General features: G+C 50.3%; 1 protein-coding gene across 9 annotated transcripts in view; it reads right to left on the bottom strand.

The window, feature by feature from the left end:
* Window positions 1-14,646, bottom strand: part of RBM6 (RNA binding motif protein 6) — a 60,115-nt gene that overhangs the window by 15,788 nt on the left and 29,681 nt on the right. For 8 of the 9 annotated variants that reach the window (XM_080606574.1, XM_080606573.1, XM_080606568.1 and 5 more), the window contains exons 7-10: window positions 4,615-4,689; window positions 2,881-2,941; window positions 1,718-1,786; window positions 391-642 (exon numbers count right to left, since the gene is read on the bottom strand). In XM_080606574.1, the coding sequence (XP_080462700.1) occupies window positions 391-642; window positions 1,718-1,786; window positions 2,881-2,941; window positions 4,615-4,689 (457 nt within the window). The remainder of the gene's footprint in view (window positions 1-390; window positions 643-1,717; window positions 1,787-2,880; window positions 2,942-4,614; window positions 4,690-14,646) is intronic. The other variant, XM_080606576.1, reaches the window with a different exon arrangement.

A 14,646-nucleotide genomic window follows, 5' to 3' on the forward strand; every position in this document is an offset into this window, starting at 1 on the left:
TCTGGAAGCTGATACTTTTTTTTTCTCTAGTTTGCTCAGACTACTCCCTCCAGTTGCTCACCTTTCCTTCCCAGAAAACAGAGCAGAAAGTAGTCCCTAGTCCCCTCCCTCCTCAGAGGAGATCAGCCCAGGGTAAATTCTGGTCAAAGGAGACTTCTGCTGCTGTTCTAAGTTAAGTGTACCACCCTGAGCCAGCTTACTCTGAATTAATTTTCCTAAGGGCAGCATGCCAGCACCTTTGAAGCTGGACAGCCCACCATTACTTGATGCCATGGATTTGCACAACACAGAAACAGCCTCCAGAGGTTTTGGTGAAATGATGCCCTTTCTGCAGATAGCCTCATGGAGAACAATCAAGAGGAATCCCAAACTGGGCTTTCTGCCACTCACTTCTGCTTCCTCCACCTTCCTGTGGTGTGGCTTCCTCTGCTTCTCTCTGAGAAGGCAGCTCCTGGTGCCTGTCCATGTCCCTTCTCTTCTCCTGCGAGGGCCGCCGCTCTCTCCCTTCATCTCTTTTCCTTGGCTCCTGTTCTTGAGGCTGGCACTCCTGCTGCGGAGCAGGAACTGAAGGCTGGAGAGGCTGCTTTGGAGATCCTGGTTGTACTGATAACTCTTGCTCAGGTTTTTCAAGCTTTGCCTCTGCTATTAGAGAAGAGAAATAGACTGGTTCCACATACAACACTTCAGCACATATTTTTCTTCTGCTATTTTCTGGCCACTGCAACTGCTTGCCTTAGAAAAGGCTAGCCTATTCCGTCCTTTGCACACCCCATGTCTTAATCTGCAGAGACAAGGCGCACAAAGGGCGAGACAGATAGGTAGCTCATCCTTCCACTGCCGTGGTTCACATCAGGCTCCTCCTTTACTTGACCTGTCCTGTCAGAGATGAGGCATTCTGGCTTTTTTATAGGACCGGCTCTTGCCTGGGCACACATGACTTAGGAATGGGTTTGGATATGGTCTACCCATGTCCGGGACAATCTACATGGCACTGATATCCTTACTATGACTGATCTACTCTTGAACCCTCAAAGCTGAGCAGTATCAACTACCGACTGTCATCCTGTCTCTATGCTAGAAGAAAACTGGGTGCAGACACCTGTGATCACTGAGTGAAATGCACCATACACGAAATCCCTGATTTTTATTAGGTCTCTACTTGCCACAAAATGAAGCACCCATTATGTGGAAACGCCCTGCCTCAGCCTAGCTATACAACACAAAGAAGATAAATCCCATCAAGCTTCTGTGCTTGAAGGCCTCTGAAACATCTGGCTTCACTTCAAAAGAGATCCTTGCCTACGTTTCTGAAGCTGTTAGAAAGGGAAGCCTAAGCTGTGGGGCTGTAAAGTCAAATGTCACCAGCCCCCTACCTGCTGCTCAGATCCGTTCCCACAAAGAAAGAAACGAGAGTGCAAGACCTAGCGCAGTAAAGCTTCACTCTTTAACATCCCCCTACTCTCATTCTGTTTGGCCAGAGGGAAGCATAGCAGAACACACAATTATTTTGCACGTAAACATTGAGAAAGCTGCACCCTGATTTCCTTGGCTGTCAGCAAAGCTCACGTTGGACAGCCCCATATAAATTTGTCTCCAGTTTGCAGGGTGCAGTTAGGGCTACACTTCATGAGCAAGGACCTCATGCAGAATTTGCATAGGAAACCAAATTATGCAGACATAAGCACAACCCCAGACATGCAGAGAGCACTTCTCTTACTGAATTCTTGCTCAGCTGATGCGTCCTCTCCCTCAGAACCACCTTTGGACTCTGGGCCTGCTCTGCTCCCTGTAAGAGAGGCATATTAAAATCCACTTCGAGACCATCAGTCGCAAAACATGCAAGAGCCTACGCAAAGTTGCAGTAATGAATGCATATGCTCAGAGACTTGCTTTGTCTCACCCGGCAATTAACAAACAGTCACAGAGAGATTACCTTATTATGTTCTCACAATCAACAAAACCAGGTCAGGTAGAAGCAGGCACCACAATTAGTTTTCACGGCATCTTAAAGCCCCTGGTTAATTTGTTCCTCGGTAGCTTTTATTACACTACACAGCTGTGGTGACCAAGGGGGCCAGGTACGCAAATTCTGCCTTCCTAATACTAATGGAGGAGCTACAGTGCAAGGAAAGCAAAACAACCACAGGGACAGTGCTTCAGTAAATAAAGAGCTCTGCATCAGCAGTTATTTTAATGCCCTCCTACCTAAGGTATGCACATAAGAAATGCAAAACGTCAGAAGTCTGCTCAAAGATGCAGAGTCAAAGCTTACAGAGGGCCTGGAATACCTGCTCATCCCAAAGAAATCAGTCCCTCTAGGGACTGTGCTTTGGCTGTTGTGCCATCCCATCCAAAAAAGCAGAGGTGCTGGTGGGTGAGAAGCTCCCAGAGGAGCTGAACTCCTTCCTTGCCACGCACTCTTACAGTCAGCAAGGTCAATTCAGCAATTCACATCCCGGATCGTCAAATCTGAGAGCCTCAAAAGAGTAACACTAAAACCACGCAGCTGCACCTCCCAAGGCAGGGGGGCTGAGGGGAAGCCATGCCACCTACAGCAGCAGTGCTAGCTCACAGACCTGGAGGACACAACCTGTCACTCCGGAGGGAGGACAATGCCAAAGCAAAAGGAAGGAAAGGCCTTGTGCTGTAAGACTCCGAGCCTCACAAGAACAGAGAGCCTGCTAACAACACATGGCATGCACCATATTTAGTGTTGACAGGGAAAGGGTGCTAAACGAAGCCAAATTAATAATCCTCCTACGCAGTGCTCGGCTTGGTGCTCAGCCAGTTCCACCAAGAAGGACGCCGCAGGGAAGACAGAATACAAACTTACTTGTCAGGATGGGTGAAACTTTTAAGCGACCGAACAGATGTACTCACCATCTCTTGGGAGCTTGCAATAGGAGCAGGAAGATCTGTAGCCCACAGTACACACCTTACACTGCAATGGAAGATGGACAGCATGAAAAAGTCGTGTTTTGAAGGGGTAGGTACAACTTACTCCAGAAGGCTAGGCTCTGAAGTACTTTCAGAAAGTAAGTTGTGGCCACGGAAGAGTTACAGTGAGAGCTTGAGAGACAGGATGGGTACTGGCCGCAAGAGCCTCGAATGAAATGGGAAGGGAACGTTCACACGGCTCACACCTGGGATTGCCTCGGGACCGGGATTTTCACACAACTTCTGAGTACAGATCTGCTCACACCACAGAGGTAGTTCGCTAATCCTTGCGACAGGATCCTTCCCCCTCTCGAGTGATGCTGGACTGAAAAGCTCCCTGCTGGCTGCCATCCTGCCAGCCACCCTATTGTTTCAAAGGACCCAAAGTGACCTTTGTTCTTCCTCCCCTCAGCTCACTCCTCAAGCAGTGACCAAGTCCTCCCCGAAGTTAAAAGGCACGTGCAGATACTGATGCCGTTTGCTGCACCGGGACAGCCAACAAAAAGGCATCTGCCAGCTGCAAGGCAAAGCTGCTGGGGCTTAGATGGTTATCCCACCCGGAGCCGCTGCGGAAAAGGCAAGTGCCCAGTCTTCACAGCTCTCCCTGAACACAGCATTCCTAACATTCTCTTCAAGCTCTTTGTAAACGCACTGCTTCCTTTTCATACCATTTCTTTCTCTGACTGAAGCCCTGCAAACGCTCTGTGGCACCAGAGGGCTCTTTCTGGCCATGCCCATGCATGGCACGAGCCAACTTCCCATCACACTAAGAGCTGCTGTGAAACCACTGCCTGTAACTCCTGTCTCTACTTCATTTCTGGAGCATTAAAAGCCCAGACAAGAGCAGCATTAGCCCCAAACGATGGCTTTGTTTGCAACTGGAAGGCATCCAATTAACCTGGATAAGGGTCTTCACACCCCAGTGGGATCCAGAGCTCAAGGGGGCAGTCTGAGCACAACTGAGCCCCTTCCCACCCTACTGCAACCTCCTGCTTTGCACTCAGGGGCAATGGGAAGAGCAACCCTCCTCCTTGCTCAGCACTCTTCCTCAGCCCTCTGCAGCTGAAAGCACTGCACTGGGAGAACCACGGGAAGGGCATGGGAACAAAGCTGGCCCTCGAGCAGCTGTGCCACCCCAGAACCAGGCCGATTCCTGGCCGAACGAACCCTGCCTGGGCTTTGACTTCTTTCCACGCTTCTCTGCTGCACTTGCTACACTCACATCTAGGTCACAGGTTCCTGCATGGAGACAGAGGAGGTTTGCACTGCTACACTGGTGAACGCTCTCGTCGCAGGGAGTGAAGACACTCACTGTTACACCCGTGAACCACAGCGCAAACCTGCTCTGTGCCAGGCGGCAGATTCACTGCCTCTTTTTGGCCACGCAGAAAGGATCCGTGCATTCTTTTCTCTGCATGCTAAAAGGGAACCACTGCAGAGGGACAAAAGCACCCTGTGCACAAAACACTTGCTACCTGTACCAAAGAGACACAGTCACAGGTGGCATCAGAAACAAGGCAGGCAAAACACAGAAGTTCAGAAGAGGCAAGAGCTTCAGGACAGGTACTACTCTTAAGGATCTTCAGTCCCTGAGCAAAGATTTCATGCACCTCTCTGCTGCCCTTGCCAGAGAAGCCAGCAGGAAAAGCACAGTGCAGCTCACAGTTGCATACTTACACGTTTGCAGCGCCAGAACTCTGGGCACGGAGTGTACTCAAGGGTCACTTCTTTGCCACCGATCGAAAGAGTTCCCTGTTGAGACAAGGGGGTGAATGACGAATGCGCCCAGCACAGGGAGATCACTCAGAGGCAAAGAAAGGGGTTAAAGCTCTGCTTTCCAGAGGTTTTGCAAGTGAGACGGGGGATGAGGGGGACAACGTCTGGTTCAGTTAGCTGGAGCTTTGCCGTGGACGTGGAAGGGAAAGCGCCCGTGCCCTGCTCTAGCACAGGGCTACAAAGCTGCGCACTGACTCCGGGGGAACCAGGCAGAGGAGGCTGTGCACCTCCCAGGAAGAGCAGAGCTGGTAACCAGAGCACAAGAGGGAACGGCTTTAACTTGCTTTTGTCCACAAGCTGGAAAGGCAGCTGGACATCCTCCTTCACACCAGCCACCACCAGGCTGGTCTCAAGGCAGCTCCTTGAGGAGGAATACAAGGAAAAACGCCATTGAGGTGAGAGAAATCTGATGCTTGGGTTGGTCTTCATGTCACTCAAGAGACCCTGGCTTTCCTTCAGGGAAGTGAGGGCAGCCCCAGCTGCACGGCCGGTCCGTGGGGGGCTGCACTCGAGCACTTGTGCAGCAGGGAGAGAAGCAGAGGGAAGACACCCTGCTTTCTGCCCCGCACATCACAGTGGGAGAGATGGCAGGCGCCCAACAAACCCCCCAGCTTGGCTGAAATGCAGCTGATTACAGGGATTGCAAGGGCGAAACGTGGTAGGTGAGAGCTCCCCAGCTCCTGCACGAAGCCACCTGTAGGAGCAGGGACCCTGCTCTCACCTGACGTGGACACAGCCCGTGCCCAGGCACAAGGGATGCAGGCCGAGCCGCAGACACAGACCCATGGGACATCTCGCACCACCGCAGGCACTGCCTGACCGCCTGTCTTTCCAACACCACACAGGACGTGGTGACAATAATGAGACTCAGACCCAGGGCTCCCAAGCCTTAGGAAAGCAGCCACTCTTCGGGCCAGTGCAGGCAGGTGTCAGGGAGCTGCAAATGGTCCCGAGCTATTTTGCGGATCCCTAGGCAGTCAGAAGCTTCCCAGGTGCTCCGACCCAGCAGCCTGGTCACACAAGAGTGCACAGAGCAAACCAGGAATGTGAAAAAACAAGTTCCCAGGGGTATTATTCAGAAGTCACAATACAGCCACGCAAAAATTGCTGTGCAAAATGTGCTGGAGATGCTAGGGAATAAGTAAAGCAGGTGGGAGGAGTTCCTGGGAGGGAATCACTCGGTGATGGTACACCAACAATCCTTTAACCCCTCCAAAAAAATGCAGCAGAGAAAGCTGGAGGACCAAAGGCACCACCGAGGTCAGGTACCAGCACCTCCCCTTCCCGCAGCCTGCTTTTCCACATCCCGGCTGTTCCTTCCTACCAGGCCTACCCGCACTGAACACTTCAGGGGATTCCTTTCTGCCACCCAGCTGTTCGGATCCCGATTCCCAGCCTGGATTTGCCTCTGCCTTACAGAACACCGAGCCATCCTCAGCCCTCGCTGAGGGCCGGCGAGTGCACCCACAGCACGGTGCTGCAACCTCAGGCAGGGGGGCGTCTGTTCCCAGAGCAGAGCAGTGCCCACCCTGCGTGACTAGGAGAAGGTGCGTGCCTTCATAAAAGGCACGTGAGCAAACACAAGCGAGGAAGGCAGGGAAGCGAAGGCCGAGGCTCTCCTAGCGGGACCGTCAGTGCAGTTGGGGTGGAGATGCTCCCGGCCTGAGCAGGGCACCAGCGCAGCACACATCCGAGGGCAGCAGAGAACCACCCGTGTCTGCCCAGGGACCCGGCGAGCACAGGCGGGGGAGAAGGCAGGGTGCACATCCTCGCAGGCATGGCCACAGCCTGAGCTGTGAGCCCGCAGAAGCCCTGGGGAGCAGCAGGCAGCCGGCCCCGCTCGGCACGTGGCTGCAGCCCTGCAAAGGGCCCAGGAAGCAGGGACAGCTCGGTTTGGGGACACTTCCTCCGACAGGGCACTGCCCCACGGCTTCATCCTTCCAGCAGTTACTTGAAAACAAAACTTGCCAGAAAGCCTTAAGATTATTTTTTGTTTTTATGGACGATCATTTTTCAGCGCACGTGGTGCTGGTCTCTACTGCAAACTCATTTCTTGGAGACTGCCAGAAGTGCCACTTGCTAATTACTCACTCATTTCCTTAACACCCTGCTGATTGCCTGCTCACTGTTTCAAGCTCGCTCTTACTGACTTCTTGATATAATCATTTTCAAGGCTGCAACGATCATTTAACATACCAAAATGAGCCCTTCAGTTAGGACACACACTGTCAGGATTCAGTAGCTCAGTGACTTTAAATTCTTCTTTCCCCCATTTTCTTAATAGATTCCATCCCAAATATTTCCAGAATCTTTATTTCTTCTAATCCCTGTCACTCCTTATTCTGTTTCAGCTCCATCTTCTTTTCCCTGCAAGATATTTTGGATAAAAACTCTAATTTTCAGTTCACCGACTTCAGCTGAGCAGATCTTTGTGAATTCAGGAAGACTTTCAGAATATTTCAGGGAAGACTGCAAGAAGGGCAAACCCAAGGAAGGCTATGCCACATCACGGCAGCACCCGGACAGCAACAGTCTCTTCCACACCCACACATTTTTTCACGGACCTCTCTCACAGACTCACCTGCGCTATGCCTGTTAATTCTCTTTGTGTATTTTCAACGCCCTGTACTTCTGAGTAGCTTGGCCTTTTCTTTCCAAATTGTTATGCTACAGAAATGTCTCTCCCGTCCTCCCAGTGAGGAACCTCCCCCTCAAAACTCTCACTGAGCGTGCGGTTGACTCACCAGTGAGAGGTTTAGGAGGCAGCACATCCCTGTGGTACTACAACACAGAGCTCTCGGCAATGGAAATGCCCAGGCTTTCGAGGGCACAAGCAGCTTTTACTTTTGTTTCCGAATTCCCAAACGCAAAACAGAGCATCAGGACTTTATTTCTGGCATCAATGTTTGATGCTACTGTTAGATGTCTTTCAAATGCAATTATATCTGTTTTTTTCGCATAGAGGTCTGGTGTAGATGCAATACTGGATTATAGCTTAAGTGGTACAACAGAAAATAAACCATTGCAGCTAAAGTTATCCAAAAAAAATGTACCATCTGGGATAAGAGCCAATGGCCTAGCATGCAAACATCCCTGGAAGCAGACTCCAATCAACTACACAATCCCACCATCCGGTGGTTCTGGAGAGCGATGCCATGAAACCATAAAACCTATCTGCAACAAGTGCACGCAGCAAGGAGCAGTGTCCCAAAGCCCTTCGATGAGCAGGCCTCATCGTTAGCATGTGAAATTCCCCCAACCGCAAGAACAGGATACTTTAAGAGAGGGGGGAAAAAGGGAAAATCCCTGAGCCACGGTATTCACAGGGAGAAAACCTTTCCAGAAGCACCGTGGAGACCGTGTGTCAGCTGGGCATGAGGCTTCAGCAACCAAACTCCAAAATTCCTAGGGCAGTTTCCAAGCTCTTTGTCACCAAAGGCAGTTAAACCAGAAGAATTTTAAAAATACCAGTATGATCTAAATGGTAAAGACAATCCTAACCGTCAGACAAAAACCAGACCGCGCTCTAGCACATGCAAAGCCCACTCCTGAGGCTGGTTTTAAACCACCTCTGGTTCACTTACCCTCACTGCCATCACCTGGCTTTAGCGATGGAAGCAGCTCCCTCCCTGCCCCACACAGCGCTTGGCTGACCCCAACGGGCAGGAGAAACCGTGCACGCTGCTGGGCAGCGCATGGATGGGAGCAGTGATCACTTCGACACGGCCAAGAAACAGGCATGGTGCAGGTCAGGCATGGCACAGCTTACCCACTTGGGCCGCTGCTCTCTCAGCCAGCAGGTACGTTCGGCGTGCTTGCTGGCAGGCTTCTAACGAGGATGGCTGGGAGCTGAGGAGGGGGAGAACGTGCCAAAAAAAGCATCTCTATGTTCTCCAAGACAGAGATTACAGAAGAATACAAGTTATCAATGTTAAGGAGCTAACTGTTTCTCTGAAAAAAAACATAGAAGCTTTAAGAGTGACCTAAAAATTCCAAAATGTGGCAAGCCCTTGGAGCACAGCACAGCTCCCCAAGTCAAGCCAATCTTTCGCTTTGGCTGAATTTGGCCAAACATTAAAAAGCTAAGTAAAATCTCACTTGAGAGCCTCTTAACAACAAGTTGACAGCTCTGCACGTACTGCACCCCACAGGCTAGTTTCAGGGAACAGAACCGAGGCTCACCTTCGGAGCCCCCAGATCCACGAGGATTAACAAGCCCAAATTTTCTCCTTGGGTATGGCCAAAGAGCGATAACCAAGACCAGGATGCGTCGTCCCCACATCAGTAAGGAGATGACTGCACCCCAAACAAACCAGACCCAGATCTCCTCAAGCTGCTGGCTCGCACAAAACCAAACACCGCTTCAGCTGGTTACTCCTTTATACTGTTTGATTAAATAGAAAATATCCATGCCATGAACTAAAACGTTCTGGTATCCAGCTTGCTGAGTCAAAAGACTGGCATAGTTCAACATGCTGAAAGTGAACTGCAAATATCATTTGCAAACAGATGTAAGGTTGCATACGAAGATTATGATAAAAGAATGCTTATGGGCAGCACTGCAAAGCAGTCATATTAAAATGCCAGCATTAACCTCACTTATGGGATGTTCATTCAGCTCTCTTACGCATATTTACTGCAATTAGGATGGTTATCTAAAACCCATTACACAACAATCATTTAAACATTATTTCAACTGATTAATGACTAGGCTTTACTGCTTGGTGGAGCCTCAGGCCGTAGCCGAGGAAGCAAGGGAAAAGGAAGCAGCCTCGGGACGCAGAGCGAGCCCCCAGTCCCAGCAGCGTTTCTGGAGCAGCTCTCACCACCCGCAGGATATTTTCCAGCCCTGGCCTCCACGCACACTGGGCAGCACAGCTCAGGGAGACAAGTGGCTGACAGCAGAAGTTGGGTTATCTACCTGCAACTGCAAATCAGACTGCTTTTGGGTTTCCCTCTAATTTGAGGACGGGTTATAAATGCAGATTTAACAACCCCAACTGTGCCGCTATCCAGATGACACAATCTCGCCCTGTATCACTGGCACGGTTCTCATCTGGGGCAGAGGACGGGGGAAGCTGGCAGGAAGAGCACAACGCTCTCTCCCTTCAGGTATTCATCTTCACATAAACCAGAGAGGGTCAAACACCAAAGGTCCTTCTAGCCTACACATCCCCAGCTGCTCCTGGAGTTCACGAGGCGGCAGCTTCTGGGGCTGGAGCAGTGGGGCAGCAGCAAGACACCTGGGAGGGTAAGAGACCAGCTGGATGTATTTCAAAACAAGATCATCTCTGCCACAGAAACTGGCTTCTCATCCCGGTTTTCCCATATGCTGAAGTTTTTATCTCCAAGCTTCTTGGCAGCTGCTGTACAAGAGCCTTGAGTCTGCAGAGCAACAGGCAGTGCATCTACCTACCTCTGGCAAAGAGCAGAGGAGAAAAGCTGCGAACCCACAAACCGCAATCCATCTGCAATTAAGGATCTAGAAAACAGAGCGTGACACAGAGAGATGGAGAAGCTAGAGCAATCTGGTCTGCTGCAGGGTACCGCAGTGATCTGGCATTTCCTACAGTAACTACAAGGAAAGTCCTAGTGCAGCAGGGCTCCCCCCAAAGGCTCTCAGCCCCTCCTCATGCTGCCTAACCATTTCTCAGGGATTTCTTTTCATCGGCCCAATCTATCGGTGCCCAACACTCAGCTGCACAGCAGCTGACAGCCAAGGGCAGACGGTTTGAGACAAGCAGGGGATAAGGATGGGCTGGCAAGTGGTGGGTCCTTGGGGAACGGTTACATCGCCGAGAGGATCCCAACAACCTCGCTATGTATTACTACAGGTCTCCAGCAAGACCGACAGCGACGTGAATCTTGCATAAACATCGTGTTAGCGGTCACCTGCAAAGAAGGATGGGTGGATCCTGGGCAGCAGTGGCACTGCGGAGCTGAAGGGCATGCGGCAAGACTTCGGAGCATTGCACAGTGAGGCATTAGTCGCACTGATGACCCGACGCCAACCAGCAAGGCGTGCTACAAGCTCGCCGCCTTCAGGGTCAGAGGAGGCCTGAGACAGACAGCCCAGAGATGTCACCAGTACTCCGAGTTAACAGGACATGGCTTCAGACCCCAGCGATGGGCATGTGAAACGGAACCAGCACTAACCCAGAACTGAGGCATTAGGAGGATAACCCTACGAGTCCTGAAGACGCTAAACAGAACCGATTAAGATGCTCTGTAAGGATCACCTCATCCCTGACAGCACCCTGTGCCTCTTTTTCAAGCTCCCTTCACACAAAACCCATTACCCACTTGCACTGGGACCATCCGTTAGGACACGTGTTTCCAGATCCACTTGCTCCCACGCAGCCTTCCTCAGCCTCCCTTTCTGCCTCGTTATCTGGGCAATTTGTCCTTTAGCAGAGGTTGCCTGTCTGCATCGTTATTTCCACAGACATCCCATCTACGCTGCTGAGACATCTCTGGTTTTCTTCCTGTGATTTCTAATTCCCTGGATAGCAACCACACTACCACGCTCATCTGTCTCAGGATCTTTGTGAAACTCCTATCCCCCGCTGGCACCCTTTCTGCAGATACACAGAAGCTGCCTCTCAGACCATGCTAGCTCTCTACATTTTCTTGCTCGGATTTTTGAACTGCAACTCACTTCCACGTTAGGACTCTTGAAGTGCTTCTCTTTTAATTACAGCATTTGCTCCACTTGTCAGTACACTCAGTCCTGCTCTGTGAATGTCACCAAAACAGTCGGCACAGGCAGGCTCCGGAAGGATAACAGCTTCGTGTTGCAGCTTGAGAAAACAAGCAATGTGCCCAGGACTCCACATGCTCCAGGACCAGCTCTGGATGGGAGGGGATGTGAATGGCTTCTGCACGTCACCCCTTACCGAAATTTCAACACATCTGAAGGTTTTCTTTGATCCAGTGAACCAGACTGCATCTTTCACCTGCCACTGAAAGCTCTAACTTCTCCTTTTATAGCTAATTCTAACCTCCGGCTTCTCTTACCCCCAACTTTTCCTCTAAGAGGGCACCTTTGCAGAACTGCATTATAGGATTCCTGGACAAAAGGAAAATTCTAAAACGAAAGCCTCTTCTATATAGTCCAAAGGGGTCAGACGAGGACATTGAGGGCCAGGGGGAAACCTGAGACGATAGCTCAAAGGGGACAAGTTGTAAGCTTTGGTGTTACTGGCTGGGCTCCCGACCCACAACTAAGAGAAGCACGGACGGTTAAGGACTTGTTGTGGGGTAAGCTAAGAAGGTCACGCATATCAAACATTTATTCCAGTTCCCAGAAGAGCACGAATCAGGTTGCATCCTCTATTTGAAAAGCATACCTAAACTGTCAAAACTCAGATTATTTAAATATATAATGTATTGAGTATAATTATTCATAGATGGCTCTAGGGAAGGTCCCACATGGTTCTGCCTCATCTCTACTCCCTTTCTGATTCATCGTGGTCTACTGCCTGGACTGTGTTTGGACAACAGCTGCCTCAAAGACTCCCTTTGCTCCTGGCACAGACATTTTCTCTCTCTCTCTCTCTCTCCAAAATGCTGCTCTGCTGCCTGGACATATTTCTCAATATTTTGTTATATGACCACCTTCTTCCTCAAAGGTCATCCCATGCCATAATGCTGTGAAACAATATAAAGATTAAACATGTTAGCACAATGCAGCTGCGTGCACTAACCCACCCCAGGACCTTCCGGTGTATTTCCCCCAGGGGCACCTTACAATTAGCAATGGTCATTAGGAAACCAGGAGAACAATGAGGAAATGCCCAGCTCCTTAATTACATATTTGAGGCGCAGGACCAAAACACTGATGATCGATCCCAATGCAGGGTCATGCTGGGAAAAAAGTCAGGCTGTGGAGCTCTGCCAGAAAAGGATAGATTTATTGCTAGACAATCCCGTGTATTTCAATAAGATCCCACACCCAAACAAAAACATGTCCTTTTACTGGAGCACACAGCCACGAGGCTACACAGTGAATCCAACACAGCCTGACCCGTGTGGAGAACAGAGTGCAGGATGTTCTGCACAGCAGCAAATGTTTGCTAAGAACACGTTGACCGCAAAAGCATTAAGAGCAGCTGAAAGGTTCCCCCATGCCTCAAAATTTTCTTCTGCTCCCTCTGAATTAAGCACTGAGAGCCATCACTGGCAATGCTTTCTCTGCAGCCAGTGCTCAGGCAAGCTCCCTGCAGGACATCCTCTCTGCTGTAAGGAAAAGACCCAAAATCTAGGGAAGAGGGAGCAGTTCTGCGGATGAAAAGAGGGGTTTGGTCTTGGAGACACCATTTCTCAACAACTCCAATTTCCCAGATAAAAGCAAGTGCCTGATGCTGACTCTAAAAGGGTCAGAAAAAGAACCAAGTCAGCTGCCTGGGGAAAGGCACCAGCAGTGCAACACTTACCTGCACTTCCCAAATGTGCTTCCCACCACGTCACTGTGACTCGAAGGTGGCCTGCCCACAAGCTAAATCCAGGCCCTTAACAGTCACGCTTGGCAGAGCCAGCAGGCAGCTGGTACATCTTCAGGCAAGCACTTGTACGGATTTCTGCACCTGAACAAGTGCAGTCTCTCAGTAATGCTCTTAGGAGCTGGTTTGGGAAGGTGCTGCTTTAACCTCCTTGGTCAGCATCCACGCAAGCCCGGCCCAGCACGAGAACAGAGCTATGTGAGCTATTTGGAAGGAGAGGAGTTTCTCCTGCCAGCGTGGCATGGGCGCAACGTACACCAGTGGGTGTCACGGCTCTCCGCTGGGACCCCGCAGCCGCTCCTTTACAGACGCGCTGGGGTTGAAGAGGGTCATCCAGGCAACATCCAGAGTTACATCCTGCTGCAGTCAACTGCTGAAGAAAGGTGCTTAGTGCCTTGTCAGGGAGCAAGAAGCAGAAGATGACCTCCTGTGTGGCTATTCAGGCTCTGAGGATGTGTTACCTGACCTCAGCAGGTCCGGAGAGGACTCCAGCCAGAGAGGTAGGTGCACAGGACAGCAGATCCTACGAAAACCTTGATGCTGAGGAAGGAAAGGAACACACTTCCCTCTTGCGTCAGAAGTGAGCCGGCCTGGTTGAATCCATAAAGGACTGGGAAACAGCATGCACAGACATCATCTTCAACTGTCACAAACAGCTCGGTATGGCCACTCGAACCCCTTCAGCGACTCCAACAGCCAGAGAAGCAGGCAGTGGTATGGGACGAGCATCAGTCCCACGTGGACCAGGCACAGAAGAGCGCATTGGCAGGGAAAAAACAACCAAACACCCCAGCTCTCCTCTCCAGTGAGATCACAAGTTGGGAGGAATCAAACGGGCCTTCAAAACCCTGGGGCTATAAACATTAAAATACCTTACTCATACAATTAATAAACAGCTTCGCACCACAAGACATCTTCTTAGTGAGACCTATCAGCCTAATCTTACGTGTAAGAAAATACACCTAAGGATTCTGAGGACTTAAAATTACTTTCTCTGTTAACTCTTCTCCTGAGATCCTCAATGGAAAAGTACAGCAAATATTTGCTCAGGCTCTTACTTTCATCCCAGCTCAAATCCGGTACATGAAACCCATCTGAACATTGCTAATTTTCTGCTGAGATACGGACTGTACATCACAAAACCTAAGATTTCCCCTGCTGGCTATGAAAACAAGAACTGCTTTCCTCTTCTTGTTCTAAAGAAGATAGTTTCAGAGATTTAAATACTCTAATCTCATGTTTACAGCTTTGTAGCTTTGACCCTCACTAAAAGCGTACCTCATTACATGACACACTTGATTTTAGACCACTTTCCTCTGGGGAATCGACATCCGGAAGCTGTTTGCTCATCCCAGGGAAGACACGACCAGCAGTGTGTGGGTGGCATGAAGTTGTGGCGATGCAGGAGGACACGTGGGTGTAACGTCCAGTA

This window comes from Anser brachyrhynchus, assembly GCF_964034855.1.
Source record: "Anser brachyrhynchus genome assembly, chromosome: 10".
Taxonomy (NCBI): Eukaryota; Metazoa; Chordata; class Aves; order Anseriformes; family Anatidae; genus Anser; species Anser brachyrhynchus.